General features: G+C 41.0%; 2 protein-coding genes across 4 annotated transcripts in view; both read right to left on the reverse strand.

The window, feature by feature from the left end:
• Positions 1 to 18,173, reverse strand: part of LOC143277326 (uncharacterized) — a 329,350-nt gene that overhangs the window by 211,803 nt on the left and 99,374 nt on the right. The window lies entirely within an intron of this gene.
• Positions 350 to 18,015, reverse strand: LOC143277547 (uncharacterized). The gene is made up of 5 exons (XM_076582429.1): positions 17,785 to 18,015; positions 4,183 to 4,554; positions 3,249 to 3,335; positions 2,614 to 2,700; positions 350 to 1,155 (listed from the first exon to the last, which is right to left on the reverse strand). The coding sequence occupies exons 1-4, from the start codon at positions 17,852 to 17,854 to the stop codon at positions 2,624 to 2,626; spliced, it is 606 nt and encodes a 201-aa protein (XP_076438544.1). The 5' UTR covers positions 17,855 to 18,015; the 3' UTR covers positions 350 to 1,155; positions 2,614 to 2,623.

Here is an 18,173-nt window from a genome sequence, read left to right on the forward strand (position 1 = left end):
AAGAACAAGCTGTCCCAAGGAGAACCATTGAATAGACACCTTGTTTCCGATGGCGAAAGTGATGACAATGCATTCGAAAAGGCGTGATGAGAGGTGCGCTTGCGTGTGAATTAATTTCCAAAATCGGATTATTACAAAACTTTTTTTAAAAATCGAACGGTATCAAAAACAAACAGAAAAAAAAAAATATATATATATATATATATACATGTATGTATATATGTACACACACACACACACACACACACACACACACACACACACACACACACGTATATATATATATATATATATATATATATATATATATATATATATATATATACACATTATTATTATTATTATTATTATTATTAGAAGAAGAAGAAGAAGCAGAAGAAGAAGAAGAAGAAGAAAGAAAGAAATTTCGCACATTTTGGTAAATACTTGTTTTATTTCATTTTATTTATTGATTCATTTATATATTTATTTTCTACAAATACGCAAGTATGAATTAATGCTAGAGCTTTCTCCTGAAACTGAATAGTGTACGCATAGGTTATGCGACTAACGTGTTCATCACAGCCAGTTTCCTGAACGATTATGAAGACTTGAGAACAACACACATAAGCAATTCCCTCTTCCAATCCTTCCCGTTCAGTTTCCTAAACTACCACTTTACCAAACAAGAAACAAGTATGATACACTGTTAGATGTTTACATTCCAATGAAATAATATTAATCACATTAAAACCCATGTGTACATGTTTATTTATTTGTTTATTTACTTCACTTCTTTCTTTACTATATCAGTTCATTTGATCACAGTGACTCTTAGTATTCCACGATGGATCATATGAGAGAGGGACAGAGAGAGAGAGAGAGAGAGAGAGAGAGAGAGAGAGAGAGAGAGAGAGAGATTGATAGACAGGCACACAAACAGACCAAAAGACGGACAGACAGCCGAGCAGACAGGCAGACAGACAGACAGACAGAGATAGCCATGAAGATGTTTCACACACACACACACACGCGCGCGCGCAAGCAAGCAAGCAATGCATCATTTTTCCTTTCCCTCTGATTTCTGACACGCAGCAAAGGCCATATCGTCACCTGGCTTATATCCCCAAATCTGGTGTGCCGTGCAAGCTAGGCCGGATCTGTAGCGGTTGACCCCTGAAAGATGAATAGAAAATTATGAAAACATTGCACGCTTAAAATCAGGTGGGCATGTACTTGATACATGCAAGTTTTGAGCAATATCCATAAATCCCGATTTTGAAAAAAAAGAAAAAAAAAGAAACAATCTGCAGGAAGCGCTTTTTCATAACATCATGATGGATACAAAACACATGTTTACTACTCATCTTGCTACACATAACATTATAGTCCGATTCTTAAACAGTACTGCTTGCAGTGAAACACCGGTTTATTACATACGTACATGTGCATAAATACATGTGAAAAAAAGGGCTGACAGTAATTCCATAGCAATGTAGTCTATGAAGGGGAATGAAATTTCTAGTATAAGCTGAATGATAGTGATGATCATAGCATGGCCGAAACAGAAGAGCTTTCAAGTCTTAGAAATACGGACAGTTAAAGTGACGAATTGATACCCATGAGACGTACAAGACATGACTATCGATGGTTTTTATTTGGGTGCATGATGGCTGAGTGGACAGTGATTTTTTTTTTTTTTTTTTTTTTTTTATCTGAGGGGCAAGGAGGTCACGTAGGTCACGCACGTTAGATGACCGAACAGAACACATGTCAAGCAGAAAGAGAACACTTCATGAGATCCCTCAAGTGAGCAGGTAAAAAGCATGCACGTTTCAGTCCAATTCCAGGTCTTATCCAGCTTTTTCCTTTAATATGATTACTTGGTCATCACTTCGTGCACCACATTTCCTGTATGATTCCTTCCTCTCCCTCCCCCCCCCCCACCCCTTTCAGCTTCAGTGTGGAGTGGTAACGTATCCGCCTAGGATGCAAAAGAATCCGAGGGTGGGAGATCGAGTCCCACATTGCCCAGAATCTACATGCACCACTTTTACACTAGACCTTTAGAGGTGGTCTGAACGCTACTCATTCGGTAGAGACGATAAGCCGAGATCCCGTTCACAGCATGCACATTACCTTCACAAGATACTACGGCAACGAGAGAGTTGTTCCTGGAAAAAACGTTGCAGTAAAATCCACTCAAATATACATTATGGATGTGGCGTGTGCCTGAAGCCTGACTGACTGACTCAGGAAACGACTGATGAGAGCCTCGAGGCAGCTGTCAGTTGGGAACTACCCAGGTAAGCAGCCTGTAAAAAAGAAGCTTTGAACGTGGTCTCTGACCGAAGGTAGGCGTGATATACGTATCCATAATAAAGTATCTTTATCAATGTGTCCATCGTCCTGTCCAAATGCTCATTCGTCTATCCTTTTATCACTTTTTATTCTATCTCTCCCCCTCTGACTGGCTCTATCTTTCTTTCTCTTTCTTTCTCTTTGCCTCTCTCCCTCTTTTTACCTCTCCTTCTCTCTCTCTTTGTCTTAGCTCACTCCCTCTCTCTCTTTCGCTCGCTTGTTCGCTCCCTTCGGAGCTCATATGCATGCGGGGAAGAAAAGGTTGATACATACTGACTGGGGATCAGCGGTTTTCATGGGGGTTTCCTTCGTTCCCAGAGGTTTGCTTTCCACTTCTGTTCTTTTTGTAACAGTACACGCCTGGGGAAGACAATGACACGTCAGTCATGGTAAAACGAACACACTGACAAAATATTAACACATCGCTTCAATTATGTTAGTTTTTGTGTGTATATATGTGTGAAAATGTGTATGAAAATCCGTTCAAATTCTAAAACATTTCCGTTATCTTGTATATCTGTTAACCCCGTAATACATGCTTTTTTATACTGTTTAATACGTGTTGTTTAATACCTGCTTCATTTAATAAAGCAGTGTAACCATAAAATGTTCTCTTTGTTATCAGCTGGGATATAAGAATCATGATTTGATTTCGGAATTGGACAATTGTAGCTGCGGGCCTGCTGAATGCCAGCATGGTTTCAGTACTCTCTCATGCACTTTGCTTTTCCTCACTTCGTGCGTTACCAGAAAATACCCTATCATGTCTGTCGTGGACAGTACGGCGGTTCCCGCTGGTTTCATATAGACCTACCCGTTGCCAAGCAATTGAAAATCGATGCTTCCATTTGAATGGTAAATGGGTGCTGGAATTTAAAGTCAGATGTTGGAATCCATTGTCAACTTACCTACAACAATGGCACCTGCCAAGACGAGAAGAAAGGCAGTGACACCGAGACCGATACCAAGTTTTTCGCTCAGTAACAAACCCCTCTCTGAAACATACTGCAACTAAGTGATATGTATCCACAGGTATCCATATAATTTATCAGTGTGTGTGTGTGCGCGCGTGTGTGCGCGCGCGCGCGCGTGTGTGTGTTTGTGTATATGTGTGTGTGTGTGTGTGTGAGTGTTCGTGTGTATTATTGTGCTTGTGTGTGTGTGTGTGTGTGTGTGTGTGTGTGTGTGTGTGTGTGTGTGTGGTGTATGTGTGTGTGTGTGTGTGTGTGACAGACAGACAGACAGACAGACAAAAAGACGGACAGACCGACAAATTAATAGAGACACGGACATGGATGTTTTATTCTATACAGGATATGGCACCTCGTGATGGGTGGTGAAAACAGATATTTCATATTAAAAAAAAAAAAAAAAAAATATATATATATATAATATATATATATATATATATATATATATATATATATATATATATATTGTATGTGTGTGTGCGAAAGGTATGTGTCAAGGGAAGTTGTTTAAAAAACACTCTCACAGACAGACACACACACACACGCGCGCACGCGCGCGCCAAGTAATTGCAAAGCAAAAAAATGGGGTGGGTTGTCTTGCGACAGGTACTTTGATGACGTCACAGGTGGACCGAAACTGCATGGTGTGGGACATATTCAGACAGACGGACGGACGGACAGAGAGAGCGAGAGAGAGAGAGACAGAGAGAGAGAGAGAAAGAGAGAGAGAGAGAGAGAGAGAGAGAGAGAGAGTGTGTGTGTGTGTGTGTGTGTGTGTGTGTTACTAAAGTGATGTTCATAAAAGGCTAATTCATATCACAAGGGTTTGTCTGATGACGTTTATATCTATAATATATATCGATGTACTTACCAAGGTCTACACAGTCAGTATATGTAAATTCATAACCAGTCGACGCACAGTTGCTCGTGATCCTCAGATTATCGCCATCAAATCTTTCTTCGAAGAAGATATTCAGCTTGTATGTGTTGAGGTTCCCAGAGGATGATTCACACCAGCACTCGTTTTGATTCGTTTTATGGTGTTCCTGATTACATTCAGGGTACGGAACTGTGCAGATGTCTTCATCGGCATTCGTCATTCTGAATACCACTTTGGTTACTTCATCAAATAAGCAGTTACCTCCCCCTAATTTGGATGTATCAACTCTTCCAGTCCAGACATGATTGCTGTCGACTTCGATTTTTCCCGTGTCGCATTCCATTTCATAGTCGGCACATAAACCTAAAAAAGACAATAAAATAAGTAAACAGATAAACAGAGGAATAGGGAGAGAGAGAGAGAGAGATACTTAATAAATATGTGTTCGTATGTATGTATGCATGTATGCATGCATCTATGTGTGTCGATACGGAGGATCGTAGGTTGGCATGTCGATTTAAAATCAAGTCAAGATTTTATTTCATGATGGTAAATTGAATAAGCAACAATTGCTATTTTACATCAAGCCATCAATGAACAAATACAAAAAAAATATTGGGGAGAGAGAGGGACGGGGGAGGGGGGGGGTCGAGAGAAATAAACAGGCGAAAAGCAACAACAATAACAAAAAATGCATACATATAGACAAGAATAATGTGATTATGACACATCTCTATTTCACACACACACATACACACACATGCGCGTGCGTGCAGGCGCGCGCGCGAGCTCAAACGAACACAAATGCTCGAGCATACGTCCATCCATTCACATATCCTTCATAAAGTACAAAGTCACTGCCAACACAATACAAAACATTTCACAATTGAGAAAAGTATTGACTAATAGGTCAATACTTGTATTACTATTAATCACTTCCAATGAGGTGATTCTTCGGGATTTTCTTACTCTCTCCATACGAACGGCGAAAGAGACGACGCTAACAGCGTTTCACCCCAATTACCATCATCAAAATATTGCAAGCGGAAGGCTCTTATACTGAAGAGGTGAATGTTGACAAAGAATACCACAATTCTGACGACGGAAGCTAAAGGTTGGGTCATTCAGACACCCACTGGACATCCGAGGGGTCTGTGTAGAGGAGAAGAGAGGACTGGCCGTACTGAGTGAGTTAAACACGTATCTATTCATGATAGTTTTTTTAGAGTGAGTGGAAGATTAGTCCATATTTTTTCCACAAGAATACAGAAAGCTGAATTTGAAAAGGTTATTACTTGGTCTAAGTATGCAGTGCGTGTGGTTGTGCCTGTGTTCATTTCTTTTAACTCACTCCATGCCAAGAGTTTTTGCCCTTGCCAATCCCCGAAAACCCAGGGTTTGTATAGGATGGGGGAAAAAATTGTAAAAAAAACAACAAATAAACACCCAGACAATTGATATTTAGTATATGTGTGACCAAGCGCGCTATGCTTGCTCCAACACTATTCACCGACAAGCCACAGCAGATGACAGTTTTCCCTCATAACCCGTGCACAGAATGTGTGACGTCACTCCGCTTACATCATTTGTCCGCCTCGCCAGGCCACCTGCTGACGGCTCGACCAGTGTCGCGTCGCGGTACGTCATTGGCTGAGAGCAAACTTGTGTTTCTGTTCCACCGTAATTAATTAATAACTCTTTTGTCAGATCAGTAAACTACTAGTATTATATACTGGCAGAATCGTCTTAATTCCATCTTTAAATCTATTCCATTTATGTTCGCCTACGTTAAACTGATCTAACGCAGTTTGTAAGTTTCAGCGGACGAGCTCGTTAAAACTGACCCTGTTCAGGTGACTTAAATTAAGATGATAAATTCATCTTAAATAACCAACACTTCATTTTATACTCATTATAAAGTAGGTGTTGAGCTCTTTCTTTTGCAACTTATCCGACGTAAATCGGTTCAGGAATCAATTAGATATCTGTCACTGAACACCTTTAAACAAACACAATTGTCATTGGATTCTCCGTGATTAGTGACGATCTGCTCGCAGCTCACGTGACGCACTTTGCGGTCCGCTAAACTTGCATAAATTGGCACAGTGGATGATGAGTGGTCATTTTCATACCTGGTCAGTCATCTGACCAGAGCCTGCTCTCCCTCTCTCTTGCTGTGTCGCGGGCAGTGTGTCGTGTGTGTCTCCACAATGGCTGACACCGCGCTATGTATCGCTGCACTGTCTTCTTCTTTTTGTCTTCTCCTAGTTGTCTTCTTCTCTTAGGTCTTCTCTTTTTATGTAAATAAAACAATAGAAAACCCATTTATGACTGGCCTCTATATGTTCCTGGCCTGTGCGTGGGATCTTGTCTATCCTTCAACTAATCATATTTAGTTAAGTCTTTTGTGCCGTACCCTATTAGAACCACTCGGGACACGGCTACATATGTATGCAAGGAATGTTGTTCCATATGTGTGCAAAAAATCAAAGTATTTACTCACCATCTTGATGCTGATCGCGGTATCCATATTTTGTGTATTTTTTAGCATTTTTGCACCCATCAGAAAGGTACACCAACATGCTCCACATCACATTCTAACACTATTTGAGGAACTGAAGACCTAGTGCATGCAATGAAGTATGAACAGGTGGTGAAGAAAGTTGAAATTCACGTCATACAAGAAAAAATACTGTCTCTACATATGAAAATCAAAGAACAAAGAAAAAAACTCAACCGGCTGGGTGTTGACTGGCCAGTCAGCTGACAAACCTGGTATGCCAGTGAAGGGATGTGCAAGAGGGAAAAAAAGAAAAATTGTCAGTCCAATCACTGGTGAAAACACTTGCAAAATCGTCCGTTTCCTCAGTGGTTTCGTCGTCTGTGTCTGTCTCATCTGCTGGCACATGTTCCTCACTTTCCTCTCCATTGTAAACACTCTCTTCAGCGGCCGAATCTATTTCTAGTTCATCGGGATCTGGTTCAAATTCACTGTCCGAAGAATCATCATTATCTCCTTCGACATCAGAGCCTTCAGTTTGGATCATTTCCAAAGCATCTTCGACGCTGAGTAACATTTCACCTCTCCGACCGTGTCGAACACTTCGCCGTGACGCCATCTTGTCAAACAACTTACAAAGCTGACAGGGGGCACGCTTTGTTATCAACTGTGGTTGAGCTTATCGCGACACACACGCAGCGTGTGTGAATGAAAAGCTGACCAGAGGTGACGTAAGATATCACATCTGCTTTTGATTTTCGCATCCGACGCGTCACTTCGACAGCACGACTTTTTAAAATCCAAGTCCGCATATGCGGACATTGGCATCCAACGCTTTCTCCGACGATGTCCATTCTTTTTGCAGCATTTCCACACATAACATTATGTGTGCTAACAGCTTTATTGAAGAACAGACTGATGTGGAAAGATGATATATCAAGTTGTTTATAATCCATAGGGGTCAGGGAGCTCGATTTTAACAATACTATTTTCAGTGCTCTTTTATACATACGGTGGGGAAAAAAAAATATCACGATGCTACAGCTGTCTCATAAGCTATTGCATGATCGATTACTGGAAGAATATGTGCAAAGAAATTGAGCTTCCGTGAATGAACATTGAGGGTCTTTTTAGTTTTACTAGCTGAAGTATTTTCCATCAATCCAGCGAAAGCCCAAACGTTGCTGTGCTCAGGAAATAACTAAAGCCGTCCAGAAACAACTAAACAATATTGCTCAATGGTGCAAAGACACAGGATCTTCCATTAATCCAGCGAAAGCCCAAACGTTGCTGTGCACCCTCAACAACAGAACCGCGAGCAAATCACCACCACCTGTGTCATTCGACGGGATTCAGATCGAGAAAACCGAATGCCTACGCTACCTCGGTATACACTTCGACAGGATGCTGACCTTCAGAAAACATACGGAAAATACTGTTCTCAAATGCAAAAAAGGCCTTTCAGTCTCAAAAGCAATGGGAACCAAAGGTATTGAACAACGCTACCTCTTCCTGCTATACCAATCACTCGTTCTCAGTGTGATCGACCACGGACTTGGGCTAACAACACCATCTCAAAGCAACCTCCTAAAATTAGAAAGAGTTCAAAATGAAGCTATGAGGCTGATCCTTGGAACATCAAAAGACACGTCCACGGGAAACCATGCGATACCTGCTTGACCTTCCTTCAGTGCAGGCCAGAAACAAGTTAGAACAGGTTAGACCGACTTCAAAGCATTAGAAAACCCTCAAAACCCACTGCATGACGCAGTCAAAGAACCAAAAGGCAGCCGTCTAGGACGAGGAAGATCATGGATGGGGCAAGCAGAAGACACAATCCAGCTAGTATGCCGACTACAAGACCTGAAAGAAACAAAAGAATAGAAGAAAACAGTAAAGAAGAGGAAATCATATACACAGTCACCAAAGACCAATCCGGATGGGGATTCACTGCAAAACAAAATGGAAAAACAATTAGGGAAGAGAATGCTGCCTACAAAATCACAACCTCCAGCCTAACGATAGAATTTGAAGCTGTGACACATGCCCTCCAGTGCTATCGTCCATCCATATGCCTGGAAACCAACAGGCCATGATTCTAACTGACTCAATGAATCTCATACAGAAAATTGAAAACGGAATGGGAAGCCCAGAGTGGCATAAGGCAATGCGCAACTTTCAGATTAAAAAACTCACATGGTCATACTGCCCGGGACATGCAGGTGTTAAGGGAAATGAGCGAGCTGACAGACTTGCTGGTAACGCAACACCAACGAGAGGCTCACATCTAGGAAAATCGGAAATCCTCAGAAAAGTCAAGAATATCAAAAGAACAGGTACAAGGCCATCACACCATCGATCGCCCCAAAGAAATAAAAGCAGAGAGAGGGAGCGCCGTAAGTCTAACAGAAAGGTAGAGCATGATGCTTTGCACATCAAACAAATATCGGCATCATTCCAACCAACATGGCGCAAATTTCTTCAAAACGGAACAAGTCTCTGTGGGCTTTTCAAAATACAATAGACTGAGCAACACACTATACGCCACGTTCTTGGCATCAGAGATCTTTTCCCATCCTCTTGCGGCCAGTCAGTGGCAGCCTCTGTGCGTGTGTGTATGTTTGTGTGTATGTGTGGGTCTGTGTGTTTGAGTGCGTTTGTGCATGCACAAGGGTGTAAGTGTACACAAGTGTCAGGAGAATTATGTGCACGTGCGTATGTTTGTGTGTTGTGTGTGTGAGGGGAGGTGGGGTGCCGGTGGGAGGGGGGGTAGAGGATGAGATATGTGAGTGTATTGCATGCCTACACTGTGGGGAACAACGGGGATATTGGAACGTGCGGATGTGTGTGTGTGTATATATATATATAGATATATATATATATATATATATATATGTGTGTGTGTGTGTGTGTGTGTGTGTGTGTGTGTGTGTGTGTTGTGTGTGTCTAGGGGGTTGGGGGTGGGGGATATGGCCGTATGTGTGTGTGGCTTCACAAGTAAGTGTTCATCTCTGTGTGTGTGTGTGTTGGGTGTGTGTCGGAAGCTGCGATACGTAGCCTAGAAATGAGTGTGTGGAGGAGGGGGTAGAGGAAGTGCAGGGTAATGTGTGTGTGTGTGTGTGTGTGTGTGTGTGTGTGTGTGTGTGTGTGTGTGGTGTGTGTGTTGGGGCTCATGTACGTGTATGTGTATTTGACTGTGCTTTCATAAAACTGCATGTTTGGCGCATATCTGTCGTGCATGTGTGGGTGTATGTGTGAATGTGTGTCTTCATCTTTTACATTTATTTGCTTATTTATCATCATTGTTGTCCTATTTATTGATTTATTTTGTTTATTTATTTATTTATTTATTTATTTATTATTATTATTATTATTATTATTATTATTATTATTATATTATTATTATTATCACTACTTTTTCATATTATAATTATTACTTATTTATTATCTATTTATGTGTTTATTTACTTATTTAAATACGCTTATCTATTATTTATTCACCTTTTTTTCCAAGGCCTGACTAAGCGCGTTGGGCTACGCTGCTGGTCAGGCATCTGCTTGGCAGATGTGGTGTAGGTGTATATGGATTTGTCCGAACGCAGTGACGCCTCCTTGAGCTTCTAAATTTGACCATGTTTCTCCTCTCCTTCAGTCTCTCCACTGTTGCCTGTTTCTGATCGAATAGACTATAAGCTATCCACTCTGACCTTTTCTGCAGTCAACGGATCTGGCCCAAAGTATCTTTCTGAACTCATCCATATCTATACCCCGTCTCGCCAGCTCCGTTCTTCCTCTGATACTCGACTTCTCAGGATACCTCACGTCAGAAGTAAGACCTATGGACACAGATCGTTTCTTTTCAATCGCCAAAGACGTGGAACAAGCTCCCTGATAACCTCCGTCATTCTGATTCCCTCGCATCTTTTAAATCTCGTCTCAAAACTCACCTTTTCCCTCAGCAATAAGTTCAGTTTGGCAGGCCCACAACTACATGCATGTATATGAATGTGTATTGTGTGTGCGTGTGTTTATGTAAGTATGTGCCTGCCTATGTGTGTGGTATGTGTTAGGGTAGCTGTTAGATACACATGTATGTTAAAATGTATGTATGCAGTGTGCGTGCGTGCGTGCGTGCGTGTGTGTGTGTGTGTGTGTGTGTGTGTGTGTGTGTGTGTGTGTGTGTGGTCACATTTTGGTGTGTGTATGTACACAGATATAATGTTTTATGTTATCAAAAGCGTTTTTGTAAAGCACTTAGAGCAGATTTCTGGATAGTGTGCTATATAAGTATCCATTATTATTATTATTATTATTATTACTGAAACTGAAGTATTTTGTTAGAGAGACGTTTTCCTAAGACTGATCAGTCCAAGATAGATATTTGTCAATAATGACACCCAGCATTTATGTGAATCTACCTCTTCAGTTCTATTGACGCCTAGGATTAGTGATTTGAAGTTATGTGTCTTTCTTTGTATTTTTTGTTGCGTACATACATACATGCACTTCGATTTTTTAGCAATTAAGGACATGTAATTCAATTGTGTCCAATCGTTGAGCTTCAGATTATCATCTTAAAGTTCATCAGTTAGCTTACAGGTGTCTGAATTGCTTGAATGTATGGATGTGTCATCAGCAATATTTCGCATTTACTTTTCATATAACAAGGTAAGTCGTTAACATAAGTGGAGAATAAAAGTGGTCCTAAGATGGATCCTTGTGGTACTCTATGTTTGATAGATGTAAAAGTTGAGGTTTGATTATTTACTGTTACTGTTTCCTGTCAGAAAGAAAAGATTGTAAAAGGTGAGTATATTCCGGTGGTAATTTATAACCTTCTGATTCACGTAGTAACAAGGAGTGTTTGATTGCATCAAAAGCTTCTTTGTTTTTCTAAATCTATAAAGATAAGACTCGTAAGTCTATTTTTATTTATGCTATGTAGAAGACTGTCCGTGTGTTGTGTGAGGGCTGAATGACAAGAATGACTTTTACAGAATCCGGACTGGTCTTCATGGATTTGGTTGTTGACAAAGAGATAAGAATATAAAGATTTTTGCAAGTGTTTTGCATTGGGTTTAGACAACAGACAAGACAGAAAAGGTGGATCCGAAGAATCCCCTGACCTGATTTGTACAGCGGAATGACTCTAGCCTGCTTGAATCTTGAAAGTAAACCTTTCTTATCAATACACAGATTGTAAAGATACGTCAGAGTATCAACAAAAACAGGGGAAGAAAGCATTATTACCCGTCCATCTAATCCCTCCAAATCACAAGTGCCAGACTGTTTTAGTTATGGCAGACTTTGAATAACATCCAAGACAGTCACTGGTTGAAGACTAAATGGAATATGAATTTTCTTTGAATCAGCATATTGTTTTAAAAGACACAGGTCATTTTCACTCGTTCTATCGTTTGTTATATATTTTTCAGCAATGGTTGCAGCAAAGTTATTATGTAACTGATCTGCTGTTACATCTGTGATGCTTTGTTGACATTTTGACACATGTTTTTATCCAACTTGTTCATGTTTTCCAAATTAGACGAGAATCGTTTGTATTAATTAACAGTTTCTGAAAATAATTATATTTGTTTGTAGGTTTCATGGCATTTACTTTATTTCTTTGTTTCTTAAATCACTCATTTGGTCCATATATATTCAAATAAGCTCCATGATTTATTCCAATGTCAATTTGTTTTGTTATCCATGGTGCTTTCGTTTCTTGTCTAATTCTTTTCCTTATAAATGGTGCATGTTTGTTAGATACAGAAGAGAATGTACTCATCCAAATTCGACGACTTTATCAGGATATTATAACTGATATACATAATTCAAATGCGAGTTTGCTCAATCAGAGGGAAAAAAAATCATCTTCTTTAAAGTTCGTATAACTCCTATCAAATATAGCTTTATGTCCTTCCTTTTTGTTTAATTCGGGTAATACGGACCGGGAAATAATCACTACTGCCACAAGATGGAACGCATACCTCCACAACGTGGTGTATTGTGGTTACGTGAATGTGATCAATTAATATAATTGTGTTTTCGACATCGTAAGCCCCAAGAACTGTTTATTCTCTCATTTTAATGAGGACGCAAAATATAACAGTGAACCAGCAGTTTGGGGCTTAGTGGGATCTCAGCGGATAATTTGATACCCTGGCATGTTCATATCAGCATCTGTCGAGATTCAGCAAAATAGAATAAATGAAAAGGATATAAAGAAAAAAAGGTTGCAATATCGTCCTTCTTGTTTGTTGCATTGTTTATGTTTGAATAACATATGCGGAAGTCCTCGCCTGGTTGGCCATGAGTCAGAAGCAAACGACATGGTTAGATTACTTGGGAACATAAACATAAGAGATCAGTCTAAATTACAATGAAGTAATGTGGACACTTGGAAAAAAAAAGAGAGTCCAATTAAGAAAGAAAAAAAATCAAAACTATGGAAACGTATGTAAGCAAATTACTGACTTAAAAAAAAAAATCTCAAAATAGACAAAATGACCACATTATGTCATCAACAACAAAAAATATGCGGATACAAAAGGATGAAATAGACTGGACAAGGACTCGATTGCACAGAAAATGGAAATCAGGTAAGAAGTATGTAGGAACAGCAAACTGTATGTAGCACCACTACCATGCACAACAGAAGAAGAAGAAGAAGAAAGAAAGAAAGAAAGAAAGAAAGAAAGAAAATAAAGAAGGTTATAATAGTTATGTGGAACGGTGTGGTATCGGTATTATTCAGACAGTCCACGTGAACATGACAAGCAATGTGCCAATTAAACAAAGTTAACATTCACATACATTGTCATCATCAACTGGCAAATGTTTGTTGCTGTGATAGGAACTGAGAGGCCACCATATTTAGTAACTGCACGGCAAATTGATGAATTTGGTCAGTTTTGATGTCAGCATGTCTGGAGGTATGGTTGTGTGTTGGGTGTTGGTGTTCACTGGGAATAAATGCGGGATAACTGTTTAGTGTTAGGTGAAGAAGAATGAAGTTAGGTTATTGGTTATCTATATTAAAAGTGGAGGCTAGCTGAATGTGGGAACGTCACATTGGCCTTGAATGTTTGTTTTCAGAATAATGTGTTTGAAAGGGAGGGACGTACTGCCTCTGGTAAACATTTTCTGAGTTCGTGAATGGGTTGGGAGGGGCCTCTTGGTGGGATGAGGGAGGTGCTTGCTGAAAATGATGTCTGGGGAGGGAAGTGAAAGGAGGAGGTAGGAGGTGGGCATGTGTCCTGACCAACGGGCTTATGGTAAAACTGAGTGGGGCCAGCTCTGTTCTGTGCCACACATGTAGTATCACCAGTGTGGTGATATTCAACTTCATTCATGTGAGCAGTTTGGTTCATGATTCTGATCATGGTGATCCGGGTAGAAGTACTCAGGTCGGTCACAAGTTTCATGAGTTCTGTGACCATAGTACACTTCTGTGCTTTGTTGAAAAAAAAAACAAAAACTGCTTCAGATTCAAGTTTTTTTTGTGTGCCTTTTGCATTCAGATGAGTCATGTTTTGGTACAGGGCAAGTCGTGGGGCTCCTGTTGTTGCTGTGAAAGTTTCGTGGCTTTCTTCTTTTTCTTCTTCGTCCGTGGGCTGCAACTCCCACGTTCACTCGTGTATACACGGGTGGACTTTTACATGTATGACTGTTTTTTACCCTGCCACGTAGGCAGACATGCTCCGTTTTCGGGTGTCATAGCTTTCAGTACAGGTGACACAGGACAGCTATTAATGCGGACATGTATCAGAACAGTCTGCACAGAATGCGATACCCTCAGCGCGTGTTTGTCAACTGGCTCACCGTTAAGTCAGGAATACAGACTTTGTAGATAGATTCTCCCTGTGGAGCCAGTTTCCTAGCATTTATATACTTCAGTGTAGAATCCCCAAGGAGCAGAACGGAAATTTTCACAGGGAAGTTAATGACAGATGTATTGTTTTCCAATTCAGGTAAAAAATGATGGAAGAACATTTCTGTTCCCGTCATGTTTTGAGGTGGGTTTTCTGGCCAGACATGAAAGAGCTGAGTGTGGAGACCTGAAGAAGCGAAGGGGGAGAAGGGGGGCCAGGGTGGTGGGGGCGTGGGGGGTGTCCATTCCAAATGCAAGGTCCAGAGACAGAGAAAGAATGGCGTCCAACAGTGGAGTGTTTGAATGTTGGTATGCGTACACAGAGTGGATCCGAAGCCGATCGTAGAGAGCGAAATGGGGTGTAGAGGTGAAGGCAGCCACAGAGATAGGAAGGGGCAGACTTGTGAATACATTTATAACATATAGTGCTGATCTTGTACTTTATTCGGTGTGAGACAGGGAGCCAAATGGCGATGTTGTAAAAGAGAAGTGATGTGCTCAGATATTTCCTTTCTGAGGACGAGTCGGGCAGCAGAGTTTTGTATGCGCTGAAGGGACTGAATGGATGAAGCAGGCAAACCAGACAATAGGGAGTTACAGTAGTCAAGGCGAGAGAGAATGAGAGAAACGACAAGTCTAGATGTTGCGTTAGTGGACAGGTATTTCCGGACGGCACTCATGCGCCGCAGTTGACAGTAGCAGGACTGACAGGTCTGGCTGATAAGTTTTTGCATGGACAGTGTGTTGTCAAATACAACGCCGAGGTTCCTGACTGAGCTGGAAAGAGGGATGGATGTACCGTCAAGTTTGATTTTGTCAGCTGTGATGGAAGAGAGTTTTTGTTTAGTTCCTATGATCATTGCTTTTGTTTTGTCCGCGTTCAATTGTAACTTATTTAGAGTCAGCCAGTTTTGAATGTCCAGGAAGCAGTCGGATGCTTCTTGTGAGAGCGAGGACAATCTTTCAGGGATATCACTTTGATGTGTGAAGTGATGGCAGGTGTGGTGACGTCTTCGTTGACTGTATCCTGACTAATGGTTTCAGGGCTGTGTGAATCGAAAACAGGTGTGAGGTATTTGGGGACTGTATCCTGACTCACAGTATCAGGGCTGTATGAAGTGATGACAAGTGTGGCGTCTTTGTGGACTGCATCCTGACACAATACCAGGGCTGTATGAAGCAGTGACAGGTGTGGTGACGTCTTTGGGGACTGTATCCTGACTCACAGAGTCAGGGCTGTATGAAGCGAAGACATGTGTGACATCGTTGGGGACCATATCCCGACTAATGGTGTCAGGACTGTGTGAAGTGATGACTGGTGTGGGAGGAAGAACGACAACACCGCTCTCTGTAGCATGGTCACAGTGCAACAGGCTGCCTTCAGGATGGGAAGAGGGAGGTGTGGGGCCTGCAGCGAAGGGGGGCAGTGACACGTCGTCCAGTGACTTCAGACATACAACGTCTGGCAAAGACTGGATAAAGGTGACGGGGGTTTCCAGCAGGGACGTCGCCAGTTGCTGAACGTCTTTGTTGTTCACTAAAGTGGTGACACAAGTTTTAAGTTGCTCACACTCCTCTGTGTTCCACGTGGAGCAGTCAGTGCCCTGGCACAGGAAGGTGCCACGTGCGTATAGCTTGAAGTAAAGGCTTAAAGTTATGCTTTTGACTGAACCACAAAAATACTCTTATCACAGTTTTGCACAGATTACTCGGTGGGTGAAAATCAGTTAGTAATGGAAAAGTGGTAAAAAAAATTGTTGGAAAGGTCAGAATCCAAAATCTGATTCTTGATGCCATCATTGACAATGGCGGAATACCGAAACACAAGACACGTTTCTGTACTGAGTTAAAGGTGTGTGACAGTTTTAAATCTTGTCGCTCATCTATTATCTCCTTGTGGTACACAGTTAACTTAAAGATACTGGACAATGTGTATGAAACAGGTAGTGCCATAGTGTTGTGTTCTGACACTGGGGTGAAATGCGGAAACCTTTATCAAACAACCATTTTCCATATGATTGCGTTGATGTCTTGCAATGTTTGTGCACACACTTTGTTATAACAGGTCAATATAATGGCATTGTTATTAGTAAATTAAAAAACAAAACAAAATAAAACAGTCCTGAAAAAGTCACTGTTCATTACCTGTGAGTGCTGGTAAACATAACAAGAGTCAGGAAGAGCTCACAGAAAACAGCTACAACCACACTTCACAGAACGGCGTTTGATTTTAAACTGTTGGCGAATGTCCACCAGAAAATATATACAGATGTATTACACATACATTCACAAACATAAATTGACTAGTTTGTACTCAATAATTCAAACATTATACCGATGATTCACGAAAATCATACTGAATCAAAACAGTTTGATTCAAGGGAGATCACTCTGTGTGTGTGTGTGTGTGTGTGTGTGTGTGTGTGTGTGTTAGAGAGAGAGAGAGAGAGAGATAGATAGATAGAGAGAGAGAGAGAGAGAGAGAGAGAGAGAGAACTCGAACCTTTTAATGACTAGGCCATTTTGCCCATGTCAAGGGGATGGGTTGTGGGAGTTGGTGGTGACGTAGGGAGTACAGGGACAATTACATCGACAGGGTGAATCACAAGTCATCGCCGTGAAACATGCATGTTTGCTTTAACCCAAAAGAGGGGCTGAGCGATTTATGGTACTAAAAGATCACTTCATTCACATCGGAATCAACCACACAATTCAAACGTTGGAGCAGGCGCGCGCGTCTGCACACACACACACACACACACACACACACACACACACACACACACACACACACACCATATGAACATCAACAACATATCATGACTTATACATGATTTCAAACTGGCAATGTTAACAATATATTCGTCATATAAATGACTATCACACCAAGCACACACACACACACACACACACACACACACACACACACACACACACACACACACACACACACACACACACAAGGAGAGAGACAGACAGACAGACAGACAGTCAGACAGACAGACACCACAAGACAAAATATTCATTATCGAGAGTGATATCCATGCAAGTAACTTTTTTTTTAATCCAGTCCTCAGCACACACACAGAGAAACAGACAGACAGACAGTCAGAGAGAGACAGAAGAGAGTCACAGAGAGAGAGAGAGAGAGAGAGAGAGAGAGGAAGCGGGAGTTCATATTAAAGCAAAAAGTATACTCTCGGAAATAAATCACGATTACCTGAACTGGCCATCATGTAGATTACGCAGCAAAACATCCATGTCGTCTGCCAAATCGATGGACAACACATTTCGTCGTTTTGGGGATAATCAGTTAAAACCAAATAACAATGATAATAACAAAAACGAAAAGAAGAAGAATATTCAATTTTTAAAAAAAGCAAATAAACAATCACAAAATATCAATCACTGTCCGTTTTGAAGAGACACGTTGACTCATAACACACAGGTATGGTCCGTATGCTTGGCTCTTATAAATAGCAACGCGTTGCAGTCGTCTTGCTGGCTGAAAACACAGACAGTGAAATCGTCGTCCACAAAGAATACCCGCACAATGTTTGCGGCTAAAATGCTAATCACAGTGAACGTGTGTGTGTGTGTGTGTGTGTG

Source organism: Babylonia areolata, chromosome 34, assembly GCF_041734735.1.
Source record: "Babylonia areolata isolate BAREFJ2019XMU chromosome 34, ASM4173473v1, whole genome shotgun sequence".
In the NCBI taxonomy this organism is placed as follows: Eukaryota; Metazoa; Mollusca; class Gastropoda; order Neogastropoda; family Buccinidae; genus Babylonia; species Babylonia areolata.

Bases quoted from the DNA above. Each gene is read 5' to 3' on its own strand.
- LOC143277547 (XM_076582429.1), bottom strand. From the start codon at position 17,854: ATGTGTTGTCCATCGATTTGGCAGACGACATGGATGTTTTGCTGCGTA. The intron at 4,555-17,784 runs GTAATCGTGATT...TGTCTTTTTTAG, and splicing joins CTACATGATGGCCAGTTCAG to GTTTATGTGCCGACTATGAA. The intron at 3,336-4,182 runs GTAAGTACATCG...AGTATGTTTCAG, and splicing joins TACTGACTGTGTAGACCTTG to AGAGGGGTTTGTTACTGAGC.